At 36.1% G+C, this 20552-nt stretch overlaps 2 protein-coding genes across 4 annotated transcripts; one reads left to right on the forward strand and one right to left on the reverse strand.

Annotated features, from left to right (window-relative positions):
• Positions 1-757: 757 nt before the first annotated feature.
• Positions 758-15979, reverse strand: LOC131012710 (probable ion channel POLLUX). Of its 3 annotated transcripts, XM_057940697.1 has the most exons (12): positions 15242-15979; positions 12917-12985; positions 12047-12673; positions 11375-11557; positions 11119-11178; positions 10838-11041; positions 7609-7857; positions 7395-7493; positions 5892-6086; positions 2902-2994; positions 2280-2543; positions 758-1082 (listed from the first exon to the last, which is right to left on the reverse strand). In XM_057940697.1, the coding sequence occupies exons 1-12, from the start codon at positions 15824-15826 to the stop codon at positions 864-866; spliced, it is 2847 nt and encodes a 948-aa protein (XP_057796680.1). In that variant the 5' UTR covers positions 15827-15979; the 3' UTR covers positions 758-863. The 3 variants fall into 3 exon arrangements, with proteins under 3 accessions (XP_057796680.1, XP_057796681.1, XP_057796683.1); XM_057940700.1 differs by lacking the exon at positions 758-1082 and having other exon boundaries at positions 2264-2543; positions 2902-2978; XM_057940698.1 differs by lacking the exons at positions 10838-11041; positions 11119-11178 and having other exon boundaries at positions 15242-15968.
• A 3292-nt stretch (positions 15980-19271) lies between these two features.
• On the forward strand, positions 19272-19727 carry LOC131007873 (uncharacterized). The gene has a single exon (XM_057934787.1). The coding sequence runs from the start codon at positions 19272-19274 to the stop codon at positions 19725-19727; it is 456 nt and encodes a 151-aa protein (XP_057790770.1).
• The last annotated feature ends 825 nt before the right edge of the window (positions 19728-20552 follow it).

Consider the following 20552-nt stretch of genomic DNA (forward strand, 5'->3'; position numbering starts at 1 on the left):
TAGAGAAATTCTAGCACAGATTGTAGATTTCATACATTGTATCTGAAAACAATATGTAATTGAAGGTATCGAGGATAGAGGCATAGAGCACAGTAAACAATAATTCACATCTGTGTTGCAGGTTAGCTCAAAGGATTGTCTGTGGAGATGTTCCAGAACCTTTGCTAAATCGAAAGGTAGTCTCTCTGTCACAGGACATTTCCAATTACAGCAATGGTGAAACTATTATTTGCAAGAAGCAATTTATTTTGTTCCTTCCGTCCCTCGAAAGCTTACCCCAATGGGACACGAATTTTAAGAAAAACTAATAAAAAGTTGTTTGATGGTTGAATTATATAGAAAAATAGTGTTTAAATGATTATAATTGCAAAGTTGATAATGAGCACATGTACAAAAATAAAAAAGTAAGGAGATTGGGAAAATTTTTGAGGACACCCTAAAAAGGAAATTGTGGTAAACTTTTTTGTTGACGAAGGGAGTATCATTTTTCTACGGTAGCAATCTTCCACTATAGTGTTCATTATGGATTTCATGATAAAAATAGTCTTCCTAAATCCCCAATGGACATTAGCCATCACTCATCATTGGATTTAGACCTAATCCAAGTATTAAAAAAAATACCTACAGAACTCTCATTTTTTTCCTTGTAGTTGGCACGATCATCAACTTTTGTTTCTTAGCCTAATATAAGAGCTTCCCCTTGATTTAGACCTAATCCAAGGATTATCATATCCACCATTCTCTTTTCTTTTTCGCATTATCTTCAACTTCAAATTTATTGATGAAATTAGGGTAGGATCAAGGCATCTGGTATTTCTTCAAAGAATGACATTTGTGAAATATGTCAAGTGCTTGGATAGTTATCACCCCCCTTTGGAAATGACTACAAATATATCATCGATGGACCATTTACATGGTGTCAACTTATTTGCAGGGTTGATTACTGCTTGCTCCGCTGCTGCAAGTCGATATCCGATCACAATTTCCTGTCTCTGACGACCCCTAATCATTATTTCATAGAAACATAGTTCTTCCTGGTCGTAGAGATAGAATTCTGCAGGCTTTATGCACATCTCATTTCCCTGCATATCATACAAAGAGAGTAATAAGGATTTCTATCAAAAATCGTAGAGAACATAAAGTACCCCTCAGAATGTAGTTGCTTTACTAGATAGGCTTTAGCATAGAATTTGAAAGTTCAACATAATGTAAAGCATTGTGATCAAATAAAATATAGAAATTATGTTACTGTAGGTTCTACTAGACTCACAATAAGGCCACCTTTTTATTAATAAGGGTGTGTTGTGTTTGATTGCAAATCTATCATAAGAAAATGAAATATTGAAAAATCTAATCATATTTTAGTGGTCCCCACTTTTTTATCTCATGTTCTCTGAACATTAATGAAATATTATCACGTCAAATACCCCATGGAATATTATCATAGATTGGAGTGAAAATGAGGAAAAAACAGGCTACCCAGAAAAATTTTCTATCATGTCCGACAAAAATTATACACCCTACAAAACTTGTGAAAAGAGTGGAAAAATGATTAAAAAAATAGTACTATATGTTTTCCACCCTTTTCTCCATCAAAGAGAACGCACACTAAGCTGATAATTTTTTTTCAGCTTAGGAGTTTAGAGTAAATAGTGCCACGGAGATTTGTTGTTCGGAGGCGCACACGCCTTACCTGAAGATATAGCTTTTACATATTCAGATACCAACTTTGTGTAAATCTTGGTCTATGAAGTATAATACTAAACAAAACTCTTTCAATTGTGCCACTATACAAACAACAGGCTCACTGATATGACAAATATAGTTGGATTAGTTTCAATATTTCTTGGGTTATTTGCATACGAAGAATCGACAATTTCACCATAAAATATTGGAGTGAAAGGGGAAACTCAAGTGTTATAACCAGAAACAACATTCTCGGATATTATTATTGAGGCACACTGTGATACCTTCAGATGCACGGTGCATACATCCTAATTAAATCCTAATTGTGGTCAATAAACCCTAATTGGGATTGATGAACCCTAACTGAATAAAATTAGAGTGGATGCACCGTACATCCGGATGTACACAGGTTTTTGCCTTAGTATAACATCTATATTATTTAATTGTGTCAGATAGATTTGAGCAGCAGAAGTATCCCAAATCATGATAATCTGGCAATGGGAAAGAATAAAATGAAAGAGAAGAACTGCAGTCCTGATTTCTCTCAAGGCCAAGAAAAGGACAAAGAAATGCAGAGTGATGTTGAAGAGTACCTCTTCTGCAAAAAGTTCTTCTAGCACACGGTTGATTTGCTTGTCTTCTGCCACCATGGCTAATGCCATGCTCACCAGCTCATTTGACAGTACGTAATCACTGATCCTCGTTACAGACACAAGATTTCTAGTTCTAGAATCCAATATCTCACTTATGATTATCGACTTATCCGAAGCTTGCTGCATTTCCTGAATCCACGAACTTTGGGAAAATCCAGAATGGCTCAAAGGAGATGATGACTTGGTGTAAGGTAGTCGTTTTGACTGCAGCAACACATACAATTTTCAACATCTATAGAATTTAAAGGCTGTTGTGCACAAGCTAGATGAGTAATACTTTACTATTGTGCATTTCTAAGTCATGTCAAATCAGATTACATCATATAACTGTCATTCAAATCTTGTGATTTTGATCCTCAAGACAAATAAGAATTATGGCTAAAGAGAACTCTCAAATAAGAAAAGGTAAAAAGAGTACTACAGGTGGGGTTGGGCAGCTGTAAAAAGAATAAGGCCAAAACATGCCAATGACGCAAGAAACGTATGAAACCGAAATGGGGTTGATGAGATTTAATAAAACAATCATGTGCATGCTCTAGGTGGAAGCAAAAATATGAATCACCTGTATATCTCTGATGAGGAGAAGAGTAGCCAGAGATCGTGAATCAGAGTGAACAATAGAGTCTTCCATTGATTCGTCTGCAAGAATTAAAATCTGTTTTCTTAGAGTTAGTGAATGCCTTCGCATTGGAACCCAGAAACATATTGGACAGTTACTCGTAGGTTTACTTAGTTTTTAAATATGGTGATTGTGACTAATTAGGATTAGGAAGTGTTAATTTGAATTAGTTTTTTGTAATATTTAACCAATTGATAGAGTCAGGGGTGGTATATTAACAAATGAGAGATGTAACACCACAAAAGCACTTGTATTGAAAAAGAAATACGAGGAGTGAGGTTTCCACGGGAACTTCTTCCTGTCCAGAAAGTTTCCATTAATGCCATATCATTTAAGCTACTTGATTCCGTCTTACAAAATTGGTTACATACTTCATTTCTTAACAATGATAAGTTAAAATGGATGTTCTGACCCGACTTAATCCAAGAGATTTTAGCCAACATATGCAAACTTGTTTGGATACTATCATGCTTCATGCATTTGGTGATGGAGTTTCCTCTGAGGAGAATGTAATTAACTCTGACAACAGATTCTCTCAAAACCATTTCTCAGCACCCAGAAACAGAAACAGAAACAGAAACAAATGAATAAGTTGTAATGCAATAGAAGTAGGAAACCCGATGCGTAACAGATTTTCCCCGTATATGTGTATGTTTTTGAGGATACAATCGGAAGACCGGTGGACTTCCACCAAACTGAAGGCAGTGTGTAGACTTGATATAGAGAATGAGAGAGATAAAGAAAGTAAGAATACTTATTGGTGTGAATCGGGCATGGAATGTTGCTCCTTTTTGAAGAAAGTAAGAATACTTATTGGTGTGAATCGGGCATGGAATGTTGCTCCTTTCTATACACTAAAAAATGGGCGTGAGAATTCAGGCATGGAATGTTGACTCATTATTTGATTAAGTGGGCATTTGGCTAAGCTTGTTTCAAAAGCTTATAAGATGTAAAGTCTCAATAGCTTGTAAGTTGTCAAAGTGTTTGGATAATTCAGCTTATAAGTTCTTTTAAAATCTTATAAAATGGTAAAACTGTTTTGGCATTATAAGCTCTTTTTATGTATAATGACCAAAACGTACATAATTCATTTCACTAATTTCTCTCATTTATGAACATATATTTTTTCTTAAGCATCACTTATCTCTTATTGAAGAAGTTCAATAATTTTAAAAAAAGAGATACATATGTTAGAGAGAATTGTACGATCAGATATATTAATTTTTTTAGTATACCAAATACCTCTAAATTAACAATCTAATGTTACTGTATCTAAAAAAATCTAATGTTACTTTGGATTCAGTTCATTTAGACTAATTTTACACGAGAGTTTTAATTATTAATCCAATAACACATATATGGGTTGGGTTAAAATAAAAACTTCGGAACTATGAGAACCATTGCACATGATGTATAAAATAAATGCACTATGATAACGCACTGAACATATAATGTTATCATAGTGCAGATACTTTATACTTTGCGCACATTTTACTTTATACGTCTCGTGCAATGGCTCTCACAGTTCTCACGATAAGAAGTTTTTTTCATATATATATATATATATATATATATATAGGTAAATGATCACGTGAGAACCACATCTTTTCGTGAGAACTAAGAACCATGAACAAACACATAAAATATATGAACAACAAACAATCAGATCGTGAACAGTTAAATATAACACGTATACAAGATGTGACCATCTCTTATTCATGTATTTTACTATGTATTATAATTGTTCACGATTGGACAGTCTCTTGTTCACGTATTTTATGTGTTTGTTCATGGTTTGCAGTTCTCACGAAAAGATGTGGTTCACACTTGATCATAACCCTATATATACGCATCTCTGACCAATCAATGTTCTTATTAGGCTCTGTAACATTAAATTTAAACATATGTAAATCCAAATATAAACTTTGGTTAGCTGGAAGATTCAACTAGTAGTATAATCAATGTTCAACAAATAAATTTACAATAACACCAATTAGTAGTTGACTGTTGATCTGCTTCTAATTTATAAGTTAATAGTTAAATAAACTGCTCCATTCCACACGCACACAGGAGAGCGAGAAAGAGAGAGAGAGATGAAATTGATAGGATATATGGTTAATATAGAAAACATACTAAGGCTATTTTTGTAAACTAATTGTTGGTTATAAGATCATGAAATAAGATGGGGTTGAGAATCTTATATTTTTGGATGCTTATAAGATGTTTACGAATATGTTGCTTATAAGTTGTTTAGGAATTTATTTTGCCAAGAGCTTATAATCCTAAACACCCCCTCTAAGTATGATTTTGTGTGAACACAATTAGGTGCCTAAAACAACCTAATAATAAACACTCACACTTTGGATTTATATTTCTCATTCATCGTTGTGGACTTAAAATATACGAGTTTAATGTTCTCATGGAGTATAACATTATTCCATGTTTATCTTTGTCATTCGACAAATGAAGCACTATGAAAGTTGTGCCCAAAATTGCATAATTTTCATCGGACCTTTCACAATTTTCTAACATTTTCAATTTATTATCTGTCATTTAACCCCGGTTATTTAGTTGCTTCTTCATATTCTTGTATTATAACGACCTGTAGATTTGGAGTTTTAATTGCAAAAATTGAAACATAACACTTTAAAGGTGAGGTCGAAATTGCAAATTGGGTCAAAGATCGTGATTTTAATGACATTTATCCCTAAACAGTAATGCAGAACATAGTAACTTATTGATCTCTTTAGTTTATATTACGCAGATTATACTCTTCAACATCTCAAGTATTTTATCCTAGTTAAAACTTCATCAATGCCATACCCAAACAATATCCCTGTGACTTGAACATTAAAATCTGGAATCATTAACTAAGGATGGTGAACACATGGGGTGTTGAGACATGGATATAAGAGTAGCAAAATCATACTTACAGAATCAAATGTCTCTAGGGGCAAACTCTCCAGATGGCGACGTATAACAGCATTCCCTTCACGATGGACTAGTTTTAAATTTACCAATCCAGAAATATCCAGCCCACCCTCTGTCAACTTTTTCTCCCTGTCCTTTTCAGGAACCTCATTGAACATCCATAATTCTGATCCCTGAGACAAAAGTGCCTCTAGAACCTACAAATAGGATTGTGAGAGAACAATTTTTTACAGAATAATTAAAAAAGTAAGAATCCTAAACTATTACAAGCTGAAATTAATAAGCTCTCTAAATATTACAAACCAAGTATAATCCCACATTGAATAAAAATAAAATCAAGCACATCTCAGTCATGATTTGTAAATCAAACAACCAGCAATATAGAGTGCAACTTCATTGGAATGTGATTTTATGACAGCTGAATTTGATCAGAACAAGTCATAGTTATACTTGCTTTTAGAACTGGAGTACATAAGATAGCACTCATGGTTTAGAGAATAACTGAGGCAAGTACAAGAGTAAAAAGTACAGTTAGGATTTCTACACATTTCTAGACAGACAAACTATGAAGCATATGCATGAAGCTTTTGTACACATATTTGTCGACATCTATTATCGATCATTCTCCATAATGAGTTGTATTCTATTTGGTCAACAAATACACACCCTTGGTTATAGAAAGCTGAATAGGCTAGTTTACGCACCACTTAGATCCAACAATAAAATGTACAAGGACGCACTACTTAAACAGCATACTGTATTGGATTTTTAATAAGTGTTAGTGTTGAGTGTTCAGTGTTGAGTAGCCTCCTTGGTTATAGAGAGTAGCATATACTCCCCAAATATATAGAAATTCAAAAAGTAAATTGACACTGCCTTAAGCCAATTTGGATTGGCATGAATCAGTCAGCAATCGTACACCTTAGAGCATGCTGGTAAGAGTAGAGGCATGTCATGGTGCAACAAAGTGGTAAGAAGGATTTTAGGAATCAGCATCACAGGTCTAAAAGTTTGATTTTCAATTCTAATATAGTGGAAGCATGTCATGGTGCGACAAAGTGGTAAGGACTTTAGGAATAGCATCAGCATCACAGGTCTAAAAGTTTGGTCTTCAATTCTGATATAGTGAACTATGACGATTGACGAATGAGAACTGGAAGAAAGATTATCAAGTTAGGAGACTTTATACTGGGCTGACTGTATTAGAGAGGAGGTCAAGGAATCAATCCTCCTCTCCTCTATTATCCTAACAAGTTAAAGGAAATACGTCTTTTCATTAATTACTAAAACATGTTTCTACCCATTAAATAGTACCATATCACGAGTAAAATAATTCTTTCTAGCAGCAACCCTTGCTCTGGCAACATATTTAATTTTAACCCACTTGCACCTACCAAAGATGGAGAAATGATAGAACAATGAATATAAAAATTATGACTTATGAATAAAAGTCAGAAGATACATGAAAATTGTACGAAAGGGATGTAAGAAGTAAGAAGAAATACCATAATCATATCATCAATGTCACGTCGCCAACCACAAAATAGAATCTTCTCTGGAAATTTTGGAGGATCGGTTGTTCTAGGATATACACCTCTCCGGATCTGCAGAGGATACAGTTCATATATGAGATTTGCCTACATTGAAGAGGCAAACAGGCCTGATACCAATTCAGAGAAGTTATCCAACACATCATATGGTCAGAGAAGATAGGAGGACCTTTGGTATGGGACCAGGTGCATATGTATCATCATCCTCAGCTATGACAAGGATTTCATCACCTTCTCGAAGAACATATCTATCATCTGGATTCATTTTAATTTTTCCACCATCTGCATGAACCTTTACTCCACAAGGAATTGCATCAGGGAAAGAAATCAGAACCTCTTCATAACAACAGCCATCTAGTTCAGGCCATCTCTTTATATAGAATTCTGCATTTTCGAACCCTAAAATGTCTTCCCATATCTGCGAAGTCAGGACAACATTCAATTACACCTAACAAAAATGAAAAAGATACAGAAACGGCTGTTGAGATTGTCGTCATGCCAAAACAAGAAATTTCAGCATTTCAAGTAAGTTCATGAATAAAGAAAGTAAAAGTTGGAATGAAAGAAAAAAAGAAAAAATGTCCAAGGACTACCGGTTGATCATCAGAAGCAGCAAGTTTTATACTTGTTAGTGGAACAACCAGGAAGAGAAGAATGAAACAGTGACAATAAAATTTCCTTCTTAACATAATGAACTTAACCAACAATTATGAGACCCCAATATATAACGATCATAAGATTCAAATTTTAAGAAGTTAAATGTAAAAATCAATCTAGAAAATACCAGCCCTTATGGAGTTCACTAACTCATTATCCATGACTGACTTGACCAAATTAAAGACTTCAACTAATTGTTGAGTTTAACTGCATTTCTTCATGATTCAATTTGTTTGTTTGTAATACACTATTGTGGAAACATATGTGAGTGAATATATCTCTATATTCATCAACTATATGCAAGTATGCAAACAAGATAGGCTAAAACTATTCTAGGGAAGTAAATTATAGTAGTAAAGCTTATACAAATTACTTTATATATATATATATATATATAGGAGAAGATTCAAATGAGAACTCTTATTTAAAATGAGAACAAGATAACCATTTTCAGCCCTTCGATCGCGAAGATCTACAATGAATGCGGCACCTGAGTTAGAATCCGAAGAGGTCCAAAAATTTTATTTTTTTTAGTGCAGTGAATTTCACTGCGAATACAGTGACTTTATACATTCACCGCAATGTTCTCACGAAAAATGTAGCTCTTATAATAACCACCCGCAATAAGCATGTAATATAGAGAGAGAGTGTGTGGTTCTAGTGAAAACTATAATTTTTCGTAAAAATGTGAGAACCATTAAAATTACTGCATATGCTATAAAAATTAATGCATCCGCTGTTAAATTTACTACACTAGAAAAAAAAAAAAAAAAAAATTGCTCCCCTTAAGGATTCAGACTCAGATGTTGCATTCATCTTTGGTGATGCATCCACCGTGGATCTTTAACGATCGAAGGGCTGAAAATGTTTCTTTGTTCTTATTTTATCTTGTGGTTTTACACTTTTACTTGAACCTCTCTCTCTCTCTCTCTCTCTCTCTCTCTCTCTCTCTCTCTCTCTCTCTCTTTATATATATATATATATATAAAAGTGAGAACCACATCTTTTCGTGAGAACTGAGAACCATGAACAAACACATGAAATACATTAACAAGAGATGATCAGATCGTGAACAATTATAATAAATAAAATACATGACCAAGAGATGGTTAGATCATGTAACATGTTATATTCACGATCTGACTCTCTCTTGTTTCATGTATTTTATGTGTTTGTTCATAGTTCTTAGTTCTCACGAAAAGATATGGTTCTCACTTGATACTTTACCTATATATATATATGTATATACAAAGGAGTTCAAATAAAAACCTTCTTATCATGAGAAGGTGAGAACATTTTCATTGAATATATAAAGTACTTGCACAGAACGTATAAAGTAAATGCATTTAATATATAAAGTAATTCATCTATGATAATATTATATTTTAGTGCATAATCATAGTGCATCTACGTTGTACTCCCTCCGTCCCCCAAATAACTTCCTAGTAGGGGACAACACAGGTTTTAAGGAAAAGTTGTTAAGTGTATTGGTAGTGAAGAAAAAGTGTTATAATTAATATTGATATTAAAGTGGTGAAAAGGCATTATAATTAGTATTGGAAATGATGAAAGGTTGAAAAGTAAGAATAAATAAAGTATTATTAGTGGTGGGTAATATCCCAAAATGGATAGGAAGTTATTTGGGGAGCATCTTAAATAATTAAATATAGGAAGTTATTTGGGGGACGGAGGGAGTACATTCTATGCAAAAGTTTTCACGTTCTCATGATAAGAAAGTTTTTATTTTATATATAACGGTGGGATATAGTGAGGATCACCCTATAGATGAGAGCTAAAAACCAACTACCACATTAGATTGAATAAGATCGGATGGTCTACCATTAATGAATCACAAAAATCAATCAATTTCCAATGACATCTCATCACTCCTCTTCAGGCTCTTCTCTAGCGTCGCCAAACGATTTTCAGATTCCATTAGGGGGTACTCGAACGGGTTAGTGGCATTAGCTGTGCCAGCAGGTTGGACCAAATTGATACAGTAAAGAAGAGAGATTAAAGTAAACTAGAACTGAACTGAATAGTTGACTCATAATTGAAAGATAAAAGACTACCAGGAGAAGAGTTCTCTAGTCCAAGCGCTAACACCATTTCGATCTTTCACAATAGTTCCTAATTGTCCTAGGATTGTGACGGCTATAAAAATTTATTATGACCTTCACCAAAGCCCATACAAGAGCCCGCAACCCAAAATAACTAATAACTAATAGTAAGAAAGGAAATAACATTATAGAAATCAAGAAACTATATAATTAGGGCAGCACCCTACACCCGTTTCCCTCGACGGGAGGTGTAGACTCGATCCTTAACAACACCACCTAGCACCTTCACTTGGTAACTGCAGCACGTAACACAACTCTTGATAGAGATGCATATGATGACTCATGTTAGACTTGGTAGCAAACCCTCACATGGGTTCAACACCCAAACATGGGCCATTCAGAACTAGGTAGTAATATTCATATCCATACGGAGCACTGAGACTCCAGGGTTATGAACTGGAGTCCTCTTCCATTTGCATCACTTGATGTGGGAGCCCAACTACAAACTTCTGCTACATAGTACATTGTCTTCCCTATTATCAATAATTTCTTAGTTCCTTCCATTTTAGTTTAAGGGGTAAGCGGGGGAGGGGGGGAGCATTATGTTCTCCGAAAGAGTGAACTGTGGATATCCCACATTTTCTTTTTAACATGATCCAAAGACATGTTACGGGATCTGACCTGTGCAAGGCCAGGCTGAAGGGCACACTGTATCATCAGTCTTCCAATGACATCATGTGCAACAACTGTTTCTATGAGTTCACCTCCAACAAGCTTCACCAAGGGCTCATTGTCGAGATCACTCATTTCTACAACAACATGACCCCTCAAGCCCTCCTTTACTCCCGTCAAACTAAGCACAACCCTCAGAGCTCGTGCATCACTCTGTTCCAACAATAAGCATTAAATCATTTGCCAAACATGAACTGTAGTAAGAGGTTTTCAGAACTATAAGTAATAACCTGATCAGCATTCTCATCAGATGCCAATACAATGATTGCACGTGCTTTGGAGACAGAGACCTTCATGAAAAGATCGTGAAGAATGACTGTAGAACTTAATCAAGAGAAAAGGGATCACGAATAGAATTCAATGCTACGAAAAACTATTATGTCACGAGATATATTCTAAGGCGAAAAAAAAAACAAGAATTAGGAAGAAATAAACAAGAGTAGAGAAATGCTGGTGCCGGCCCTGGAACTGGCAGCGCTAAAGTACCTTTTTTAAGTCAGCAAGTATAAGCGGGCTGCCACTTCTACAGATAACTGATGTTCCCATTAAGTCAAACTCTAGCTTTGCTATATCCATCTCCATTTCCTCCTTGTCTCTTTCTGCAAGTACAACAATAACGCCACCGCCAATGCTTTTGTTTGCAATTGCCAGCTGCTTTAAAAGTGAACCCTGCAGCAAAGGATCGTTTATTAACCTTCGCAAAATGATCTCAATGTGAAGTTTAAATATACTAATAGCATAGAATTCAGTGGTAGTGAAGAGTATAGTGACTAGCTATTACGAAGTAAAAAAAATCTAAAACTAGGAGGCCTAGTTTCATAAATCAAACGCCATGAACTACATTTTGGTTTATATGATATGACACAAATCCACATATGTGATGATCTAATAGATGTAAAGGAATTGGAGCATGTGTGCATTGCTGAAGCGACATGGTTTAATTGATGACTTAACCAGTCTATACTTGCAAGATTTTCATGAATCAAGATTTCTTCTCTGTGATGACTTGCAAACAACAGGATGCTACAAAGAAACAAGAAAGGTCACAATTTAGAATAACAATTAATAGATCAACATAAAGTGCTCAATAGCAACAGTTAGAGCCCCCATGTGTTGTAAAAATAAAAATAAACCACATGAATAACTTGAAAGCATTACCAACTTGTCACTCCATCCGAGAATGAGAATATGGTTACTTTCAATAACCTCACTCTTGCCCTTGCGCAATGAATCCACCTTCTCTGAAATAGCATCAGAAACAAGCCCCAGCATCATGGCAAATATAAGCATGCCTCCAGAACTAATAGAAACCGAAACAATCCTCGGCCCTGTACCAACCCTATCAGCATGATTTCCTGAATCTGCCACGAATGTCCAAGAAAGCCAAAGAGCTTCAGCAAAGCTGCTGTCACTTACAGCATATAATGCCAAGCCTCCAAATCCAATGAGGAACAAGGTCGCAAAGAGTAGTGCAAGAAGCTTTGCATAAGGATAAACTGAAAAACACACATCAACCATATAGGCAATTCTTTTCTTCAGAGGAACCTCCTCTTTGCAATCCTTTGTCCACTTTGAAAGACTTCTGATTCGTGGCAGATAATCAAGATATTCATACAACAAGAGTGGTGTTACAAGGGTAACAATAACTGTGTACAGAGCTATAGCTCTAGGGTCACTGTTCACTGAAGACAAAAATGAACTTCCGTTTTCTACTGAAACTTCCAAGTGTTTGTTGTGATCAGGATTTTCATTACTACAAAACCTTTGAAGGTTGGCGTACTCGTCCTGCAATAATATGAACATATCTCATAAGATGATATACGCAAATGTTTAGAGGGTAAATTTGATTTAAGATTTTATTTAGTTTTATGTATACTGAGATCCGATTAACATAAAGATCAAGGGACATAACTTTGGTGGCTGTACAGAAAGAAGAAGGCGAAGATAAATGGAGGAAACATTATAGTTTTATAGTTTTACATAGTACGGAAGTATATGCAGGGATTTTACTTGGAACTTCTAACATACCTTCAACCTTGAGACTTCATTTCGCAAGAATATTGCAAAAGTAGCAGATGTAAAGCAGAAAAACTTGAGCTGCGAGTGAAATCATACATATATCAGAGCCAAGCTCATCAATAAAATCAAAGCCTCAAAATCATTGACATTTGACAACAAAATAACAGAAAAAGAAGGACAAAAGACTAAATTATTCTGTCCTTTTCCCTTACATTTGTGAAACTGATAAAATATATAACAAGAGTCATATCATATCAAATTTAATAAGAACAAACAGGTATGGACACATTAATATAAATCAAGGTGTATGGAACCTAACAATATGGAGAAAGAACAAATCAAGAATGTAGTCCTGTGGGAAGGTATTACAGAAAGAAAAATGAAAAAGGAAAGGAACAGGAACAGGAACAGGAAAAAGGAGAACTAGAAGTTGCAGTTATCATCAGAGAGTACTGGCAAATTGCAAAGAGTGAGCAAAAAGGGAGGATCTTGAGTCACATCTTAGAAGAAGTCCATGCTGTTCAAAAGATCCCACATAATGTTGTTTATATTAAAATATTAAGGTGTACCACATCAACAGTCTTCATATTTGACACATCAAGTATTTGCACATTAGTTGCTAGTATAAATGTGTCAAGATTTGGCAATACCAAACTCAATTGAAGTTCCTTGCTGTTAAAGGACAATTAAGCACTAGAACAGGATTGAGGTAGATTTAAGTTTAGGGTAGCATTGGTGGGCTTCAAATCATAAAGAGTTTAAACCCATATTCGTATCCAATCTAATTAGAATAAGGAGCTGTTTACTTAGTTAGAATTATCTTTAATTTTAAGATTATAATACTCCATCAATCTTAAAAAAGATTATTGTTTATCATTTTATAAAAAGCAATAAAACATCAAGCAAAGCTTATTATATGCATCTAGTTTATATAGATATATAAAGGAATGATATGCTAATCACCTTTTGCGAGCACAGTTCACATTTAGTTCATGTTATTATATTTTGTTTTCTATATTAATTTTGATTCTAATACTTCAGAAATTATTATTGAATATTGACATAAAAAAAATTATATATAGCATAAAAATTAATGCTCAATTTGTTCTTTTTATTCATTTATTTGAAGGTAAAGGGAAAAAAATCGAGGTTTGATTTTTATTAATTTGTAAAATTAATGATGTCAATAAAAATTTCTGAAGTATTAGAATCAAAATAAATATATAAAACAAAAACTAATAATGCTAACATGAACTAAACGTGAGCAATGCTCACCAAAGGTGCTTACAGAAGGTGACTAGTATATAATTCCTCTATATATAAACAAAAGAAAGAGATTAGTTCCTTATCATGAACTGGTGTAATTCGTTGATTTATGGACAATGCGCAACAGTTTTAACTAAAGTCAAAGCAAGCAATACTATTTAACTCTTAAATACTTCCTGAAAAGACCAACTCTGAAAATCACTATCACATAGTTAAATATTGCAAATGCTTTCTAATTCACACGATGCAAAGTTGATTTGAATCATCTGCGAGTGAATGAGAAGAAGTTGGATCGTCTGTTGGAGTTATTTTATTAGTATCTTTATTTAATTGACAATACATAAAGTTTCAATTTGTCTATGTTTTTACCGCGAAACAAAATTGTGGTTGGATGGGGAGGATTAGGCCATTTTAGGCGGTGATGCCAGAGACAAGTGCAACAAAGAGAATGGAAGAAAAGTCCAATTGTGGGACCCACAGAAAAGGGGAAAAAACGCGAATGGCAGTTAACATTCCATCAGCCAAGCGGGCAAATTGCCCGAAAAGAAAAACATAAAGAATGTAATTGCCCAACGTGAAACGATGGAGGATTTTGAATTTCTCTCGGGGCTATTTGGACCTTATCCCTTTTTGTAACTATGGTCAAAGAACATGTGTCTAATGAGTGGGTACATCCTAGGAAAAGAAATTTGCAGCTCCAGCTAGCTCTATATAAGTGTGAAACTCTAGATGACAAAGTCAGAAAATATACTTACTTTGGCGGGCAAATTGCAGTTATCTCTAAATAGAGTGTTATATTTCGAACTAAAAAGTGATACTTCTAAAGCTCATGATCCACACAAGTTTTTCTTCCTTTAACTCCGATGAATGATTAGCTTTTCGTTTCCTTCAATCGAAACAAGAGGTTCTTAAACACCTAAATCGAGCAAAATAACACCCTAAACCCATCCCATAGCAAAATAAAAGATAAAATCACATTATAAATCAATAGCCGCAACTGTACTGAGAAAATGAGATGGGAAACATAATTAAAAATGGAGGAAGAAATTAAGTAGAGGAGGAACTTACCAAATAGACCCTCCAAGAATTGTTGAAGGATGAACTCTTCTGAATCACCGTATCATGATTGCCGGACACAGATGCGACCGCGGGAGCAGAAACCAAACCCAAAGAGGCTTGGAGCGACAGCGCCTTCAAATCCTTATCGGCTCGAAGCCTCAACTTATTCAGCGGCGAAGTCAAACCCCCTCCGCCACCACTGCTCAAGCTAGGCGGCATAGAGGCGCTGCGCGCCGACAATTGAGGCGGCGGCGGCTGTGATTTGGGGAAAGAAGAAGAAGATTTCACGGAGACGTTCCTGCGAGTGGAATAGCCTCCGAGATTCGAAGGGAAGACGTAATCCCGGTCCGAGAAATTGAAGCTGAAGGCCTCGCTACTGCTGCTGGTGGAGGCGGAGGAAGACGTGGCGGTGGCAGTGGAGGAGGCGGCGGAACAACTAGAAGGAGGGGTTTGGGAGATGCGGCGGAAGAGGGGGCCGGGAAAGTGTGGGGTTTGGGAATCGTCGGAATTAGAGGACGTCGTTCTGGATTTCTTGCTCAGCGGTGGCCTCTCCGGTTTCGCCGGACTTGATTGCCCGCTGTTGCCCTCCTTCATGTCTTCTCTCTCTATGTGTGTGTGAGAGAGAGAGAGGGCTAGAGATGCCTCACAGTCACAGCGGGGGTGGAGGAGTGTCTGAGACTTGGTAGGTCCTATCCTATGGGATAAGACAAGATAAATATAAACAGGAGGGCCCAAAACTACAAGTGAATCTCGTTTAAAAAAATGCGGCGTTTACTGGTAGCCAATATTAACACCTAGATAACAATGCAAAGTTACAATTTTGCCCTTTTATGATTTAACAAATGACACGCGTGTCCTTGTTTGAATTTCCAACGCACTTTTTACCAATTACCAACTACATGTGAAATTTGAAGCTCTAGATTTGAAAATAAAATTAAGAGAATTGAGTACTATAAAAATCAATTTTGACAAAGGAATTAACCCCATTTTTTCAGGATCTTCACAAATCTAGTGATTCTGTACAAATTTACCAAAATTTCGGTGGGATTCTCTTTATACAATCAATATTGACACTCAAAAAACGAGTAACCATAAAATTACATCCTTGAATGCAACACACACTTGGACAAAACAAGGCCACATAGCTGGTAAAAAATCTGATTTTTCAATTAAAAATATTTTCAACTGAAATTCAAGCTCACTGCTCCTAAGGTCAGAAGACAGAAGCTAGAAACTAGTTTAAGAAGAAGTGCAGAGTCGCATCTCAGCTTCGTATAAGCAAAAAATAAGTATCTACTTGATTTCTGATGAGTGATGACTTAAAGCAACCTAACGTCGTTTTGCTGGAGGAGCACCCTTTTGGGAACTGAGTTATCTCCCTTGATAAATAGAAGCTGGCGCCTTCTCTAATGTTGGATGAAATGCTACCAGTTGAAGTATTTCCTGCAACAACCTGCAGTGTTGGAAAAAATATCATAAATCAGTTGGACAAAGAAAGCATAGCTTATTTGTTTTAAGACAATGCTTCATAAAATTATGCGCAGCAATATCAAAAGAGCATCCCTACGAAAATAACATCAATCCAGCAACATATCACAGGCAAGCGAGAAGAGCAGCAAAAACAGAGAGTGATGTGTGAAAAAACAGATCTTTATATATTCAGCCAAAAACGGAACATATACGGCATTACAGGTATGAACCAAAGGCTAAACAATGCTATGAAATTGTGTGTGCCACACGACAAATGTATACGATGATTTTCAGTTTAAATTGAATCATACCTTGGAGCAATCACCGCGCCGCTGGCTAATCTTCGCCTGAGTAGGGAGCAACCACCGTCGTCGCAGCTTCGACTTGATTACCCAACGAAAAAGAAAAAGCAGGCATGTCAAAAAATCACAAGCTATCAGACGTGGTAACGATAATGAAACCATGTATCTTTTTTATTGCAATTTACATAAGCTGAAATTTATAACAAAATCGCACTACTGCATCGTTTGCTATAAAGGAACCACACATAATTTTTGCAGGTATTCCAAATAACATAGAACCCTAGAGACTTCCCTCTGGATCCCTAAATCGAGCTATTAACTCAGCATCTGGAGGTTGCACTCAAACATAGAACGAGTGGAGAGAAGAATCATACCAGATCGCCGAATTAATCGATGCTTGAAATCTCGTAGGGAAAATCGATGCTTGAAATCTTGGTGGCATCAAAAAATTCTTCTAGTTTGAAGACGACGGCGGGAACTTGTGGTTTTGAATTTCTAAATTCTATTTTGGGGGCAATATTGATAATCGAAAATTGTGTCTAGCGTTTTTGGCCTGAATCCGGCGTCCTTCGATGGTTTATTAACCTAGAGATTTCTAAAGAATAAATACGGGCCAGCGGGCTTCCTCGGATCGTCTTGCTAATTAACCCACGCTAGCAAATAACAAATAAAACGCAAGACTAAATAACATTCTAGCATTATCATACCTAGCAAATACAGCCTTAAGTTTCACGATATGAAATTGAATTTGTTGAGATTTACTATGTACTTTTTGCCCGTCATTAAAACAAATTAATCACGTGCTCTAACATGAAGACATCCATCGATTAAGATAATTTTAAGTAGAGTTAGTCTTGGGTCAGACCAACCTGACCATCAGACCGAGTTGGGTCGGGGCTTGGGGCGCGGATTGAGTGCGGGCTGGACAAGCAGACTAGGTGGGTTGGGCGCGGGCTGAAAAATAATTATTGTTATGACTAAAAGTAATAATCAATCTGAACAAATGTAATGTTTCGAAACATTACATTTGTTCATATAAATAATTACTTCTTATTAAGACAATAGTTACTTTTTTCTATTTTTTTATAAATTACCTTTATTCATATAAATGATCATTTTTTTACGACTATAATTACTTTTTCTTATAATAATAATTATTTGATCAAATAACAAAAAGTATAAATTCTAATGAATAAAAGTAGCAATTATCGTGAACAAATGTAATAATTTAGAAACGTTACCTTTCTTCATAATAATAACTGCTTTTTATTATAATAATAATTACTTTTTAGGGTTTAAGTGGGGAGGGAGGCGCGGGCCGGATGGCGGGTCAGACCCGGTTTGACCGTCAGACCCGAATTTGCGTTTTAACTAGGGGTGTAATCGAACCGAGCCGAACCGAAAAGTGATGTGTTCAAATTTGGTTCGTTTAGTATCGAATCGAATCTCAAACCTTACTTACCGAATACTTTGAGGCTCACGAGCCTATAAGAACTTTCTAAATTTATATTTATACTCAAAATATTTATTATTTTATTTTAAAAATAAATTATTTTATTCAAAATAATAAATATAATAATTATTTTCTTATAACAAACAAAATTAATTAGAGATTTAATATAATTATTATTAATTATAGTGGATAAATATAAGTTGTATCTACTAAGAGCTAGCACTCACAGTGGGTGACTCGATGGCACCCACTCGAGTCACCCACATATCGTGTCCCCCACTGCAGCAGCCATGGACTCAAGGTTGACCCGATTTATCGAGTGAGGCCTGATCTTCAAAATGGCGGGCACGTGTGGACACGCGCCAAATAAAAAAAAATCAAATTTGAAACTAACGGCTATTTAGCCGATTTTTTTTTTGTTCTAACGGCTATTTAGCTGTTTTTTCAAGTTTTTTTTTCCTTTCTATAAATATCTCTCCCTCATTTCTTCATTCATATACACAAATAATTTCTCCTTCAATCTTCCTCTCTTTCTCTACTACATTTTCATAATCTTTTCCTTCAAAAAATGGCGAAACAGTTCGATGATACTTCGTCGTCTTCGTCCAATGGGGTAGCGCAAGAGATCATCGATGAGATCCAGTGGCAGAGGCAATTGATTGCTAAAATGTACTCCCAATCGGAGCCGACACATGTTGTTCATCACCGATAATACATCTACCGTGATCGTAAGGCTGCTCATTTACGTCTTATGCAAGACTACTTCAACAACAATCCGACGTACGGGCCTACATTTTTTCGACGTCATTTTTTGATGCAGAAGGAGTTGTTCTTGCGCATCGTCAATGTTGTGCAAGGTAAAGATACTTACTTCCAGATGAGCCATGATGCACTAGGTCGGGACTCTCTCACGTCTTTGCAGAAATGCACGGAGGCTATCTGCCAATTAGTCACTGACGTCAGTGCGGATACTTTCGACGAGTATCTCAAGGTCGCTGACACGACGGGGCGTCTATTCCTAAAGAGATTCTGCAAAGCTGTCATCTGGGCTTACAGAGCCAATTATCTTCGCCGTCCAACACCGGAGGACGTCAAACGCCTTCTTCAGATGCACGAGGCGCGACACAGATTTTTTGGGATGCTCGGGAGTCTTGATTGTATGCATTGGGCGTGGAAGAATTGTCCAAAGGCGCAGCATGGCGCATATACATGCGGTGATCAAGGGGAGCCCACCTTGATCTTAGAGGTCATTGCATCCCACGATTTATGAATTTGGCATGCCTTCTTCGGTGTCGTCGGTTCGAACAATGACATCAACCTTCTGAACCAATCGCCTCTGTTCTCTGGCGTGTTGGATTGAACGTCGACGCCGGTGATCTTTGAGGCCAACCGGCACTACTACCAGATGGGCTACTACTTGTGTGACGGCATATATCCGGAATGGCGTCGCTTCGTCAAGAGTCCATCGATGGCGACCAATCCAAATGAGGTGAGGTTCAAGAAGATGCAAAAATCAGCACGGAAGGATGTTGAATGTGCCTTTGGAGTGCTTCAGGCTCAATGGGGAATCATTCAAAGTCCGACGCGAAATTGGTACGTCGATCGAGCATCTCAAGGACATCATGATGTGTTGCATCATTCTCCACAACATGATTGTGGAGAACGAATGTGAAGCGGCTACCCACTAGAGAGATGTATATGGAGGACACGGGGCGTCTAAGCAATGACTCGACGGAGAGTGCTCGAGCAACCCCGCCTAGCTTCGAGGAATACGTGCAAAGAGATGCACTTCTTCGAGATAGACAAATACATGCTCAAGTCCAAAAGGATTTGATCGAGCACGTTGCGGACCTCTAGGGCCGGAATAATTATTTTAGGATATATTTTTAAATTTTTAAGATTTATGTAATTTTTAGGTTTTTAAAATTAATGCAATTTAAATTTAAAGTAAATTGTGTTATTTAAATTTATGCAATTAAATTAAGGGTTAATAGCCGCTAAATACATCAGAAAGTTTTATTTTCTGGTATATATCATGACCCCTAATTTTGGCGGCTAAATACACCAATTTTTAATTTGTCTGATTTTTCCCATA

Source organism: Salvia miltiorrhiza, chromosome 2 (genome assembly GCF_028751815.1).
Source record: "Salvia miltiorrhiza cultivar Shanhuang (shh) chromosome 2, IMPLAD_Smil_shh, whole genome shotgun sequence".
In the NCBI taxonomy this organism is placed as follows: Eukaryota; Viridiplantae; Streptophyta; class Magnoliopsida; order Lamiales; family Lamiaceae; genus Salvia; species Salvia miltiorrhiza.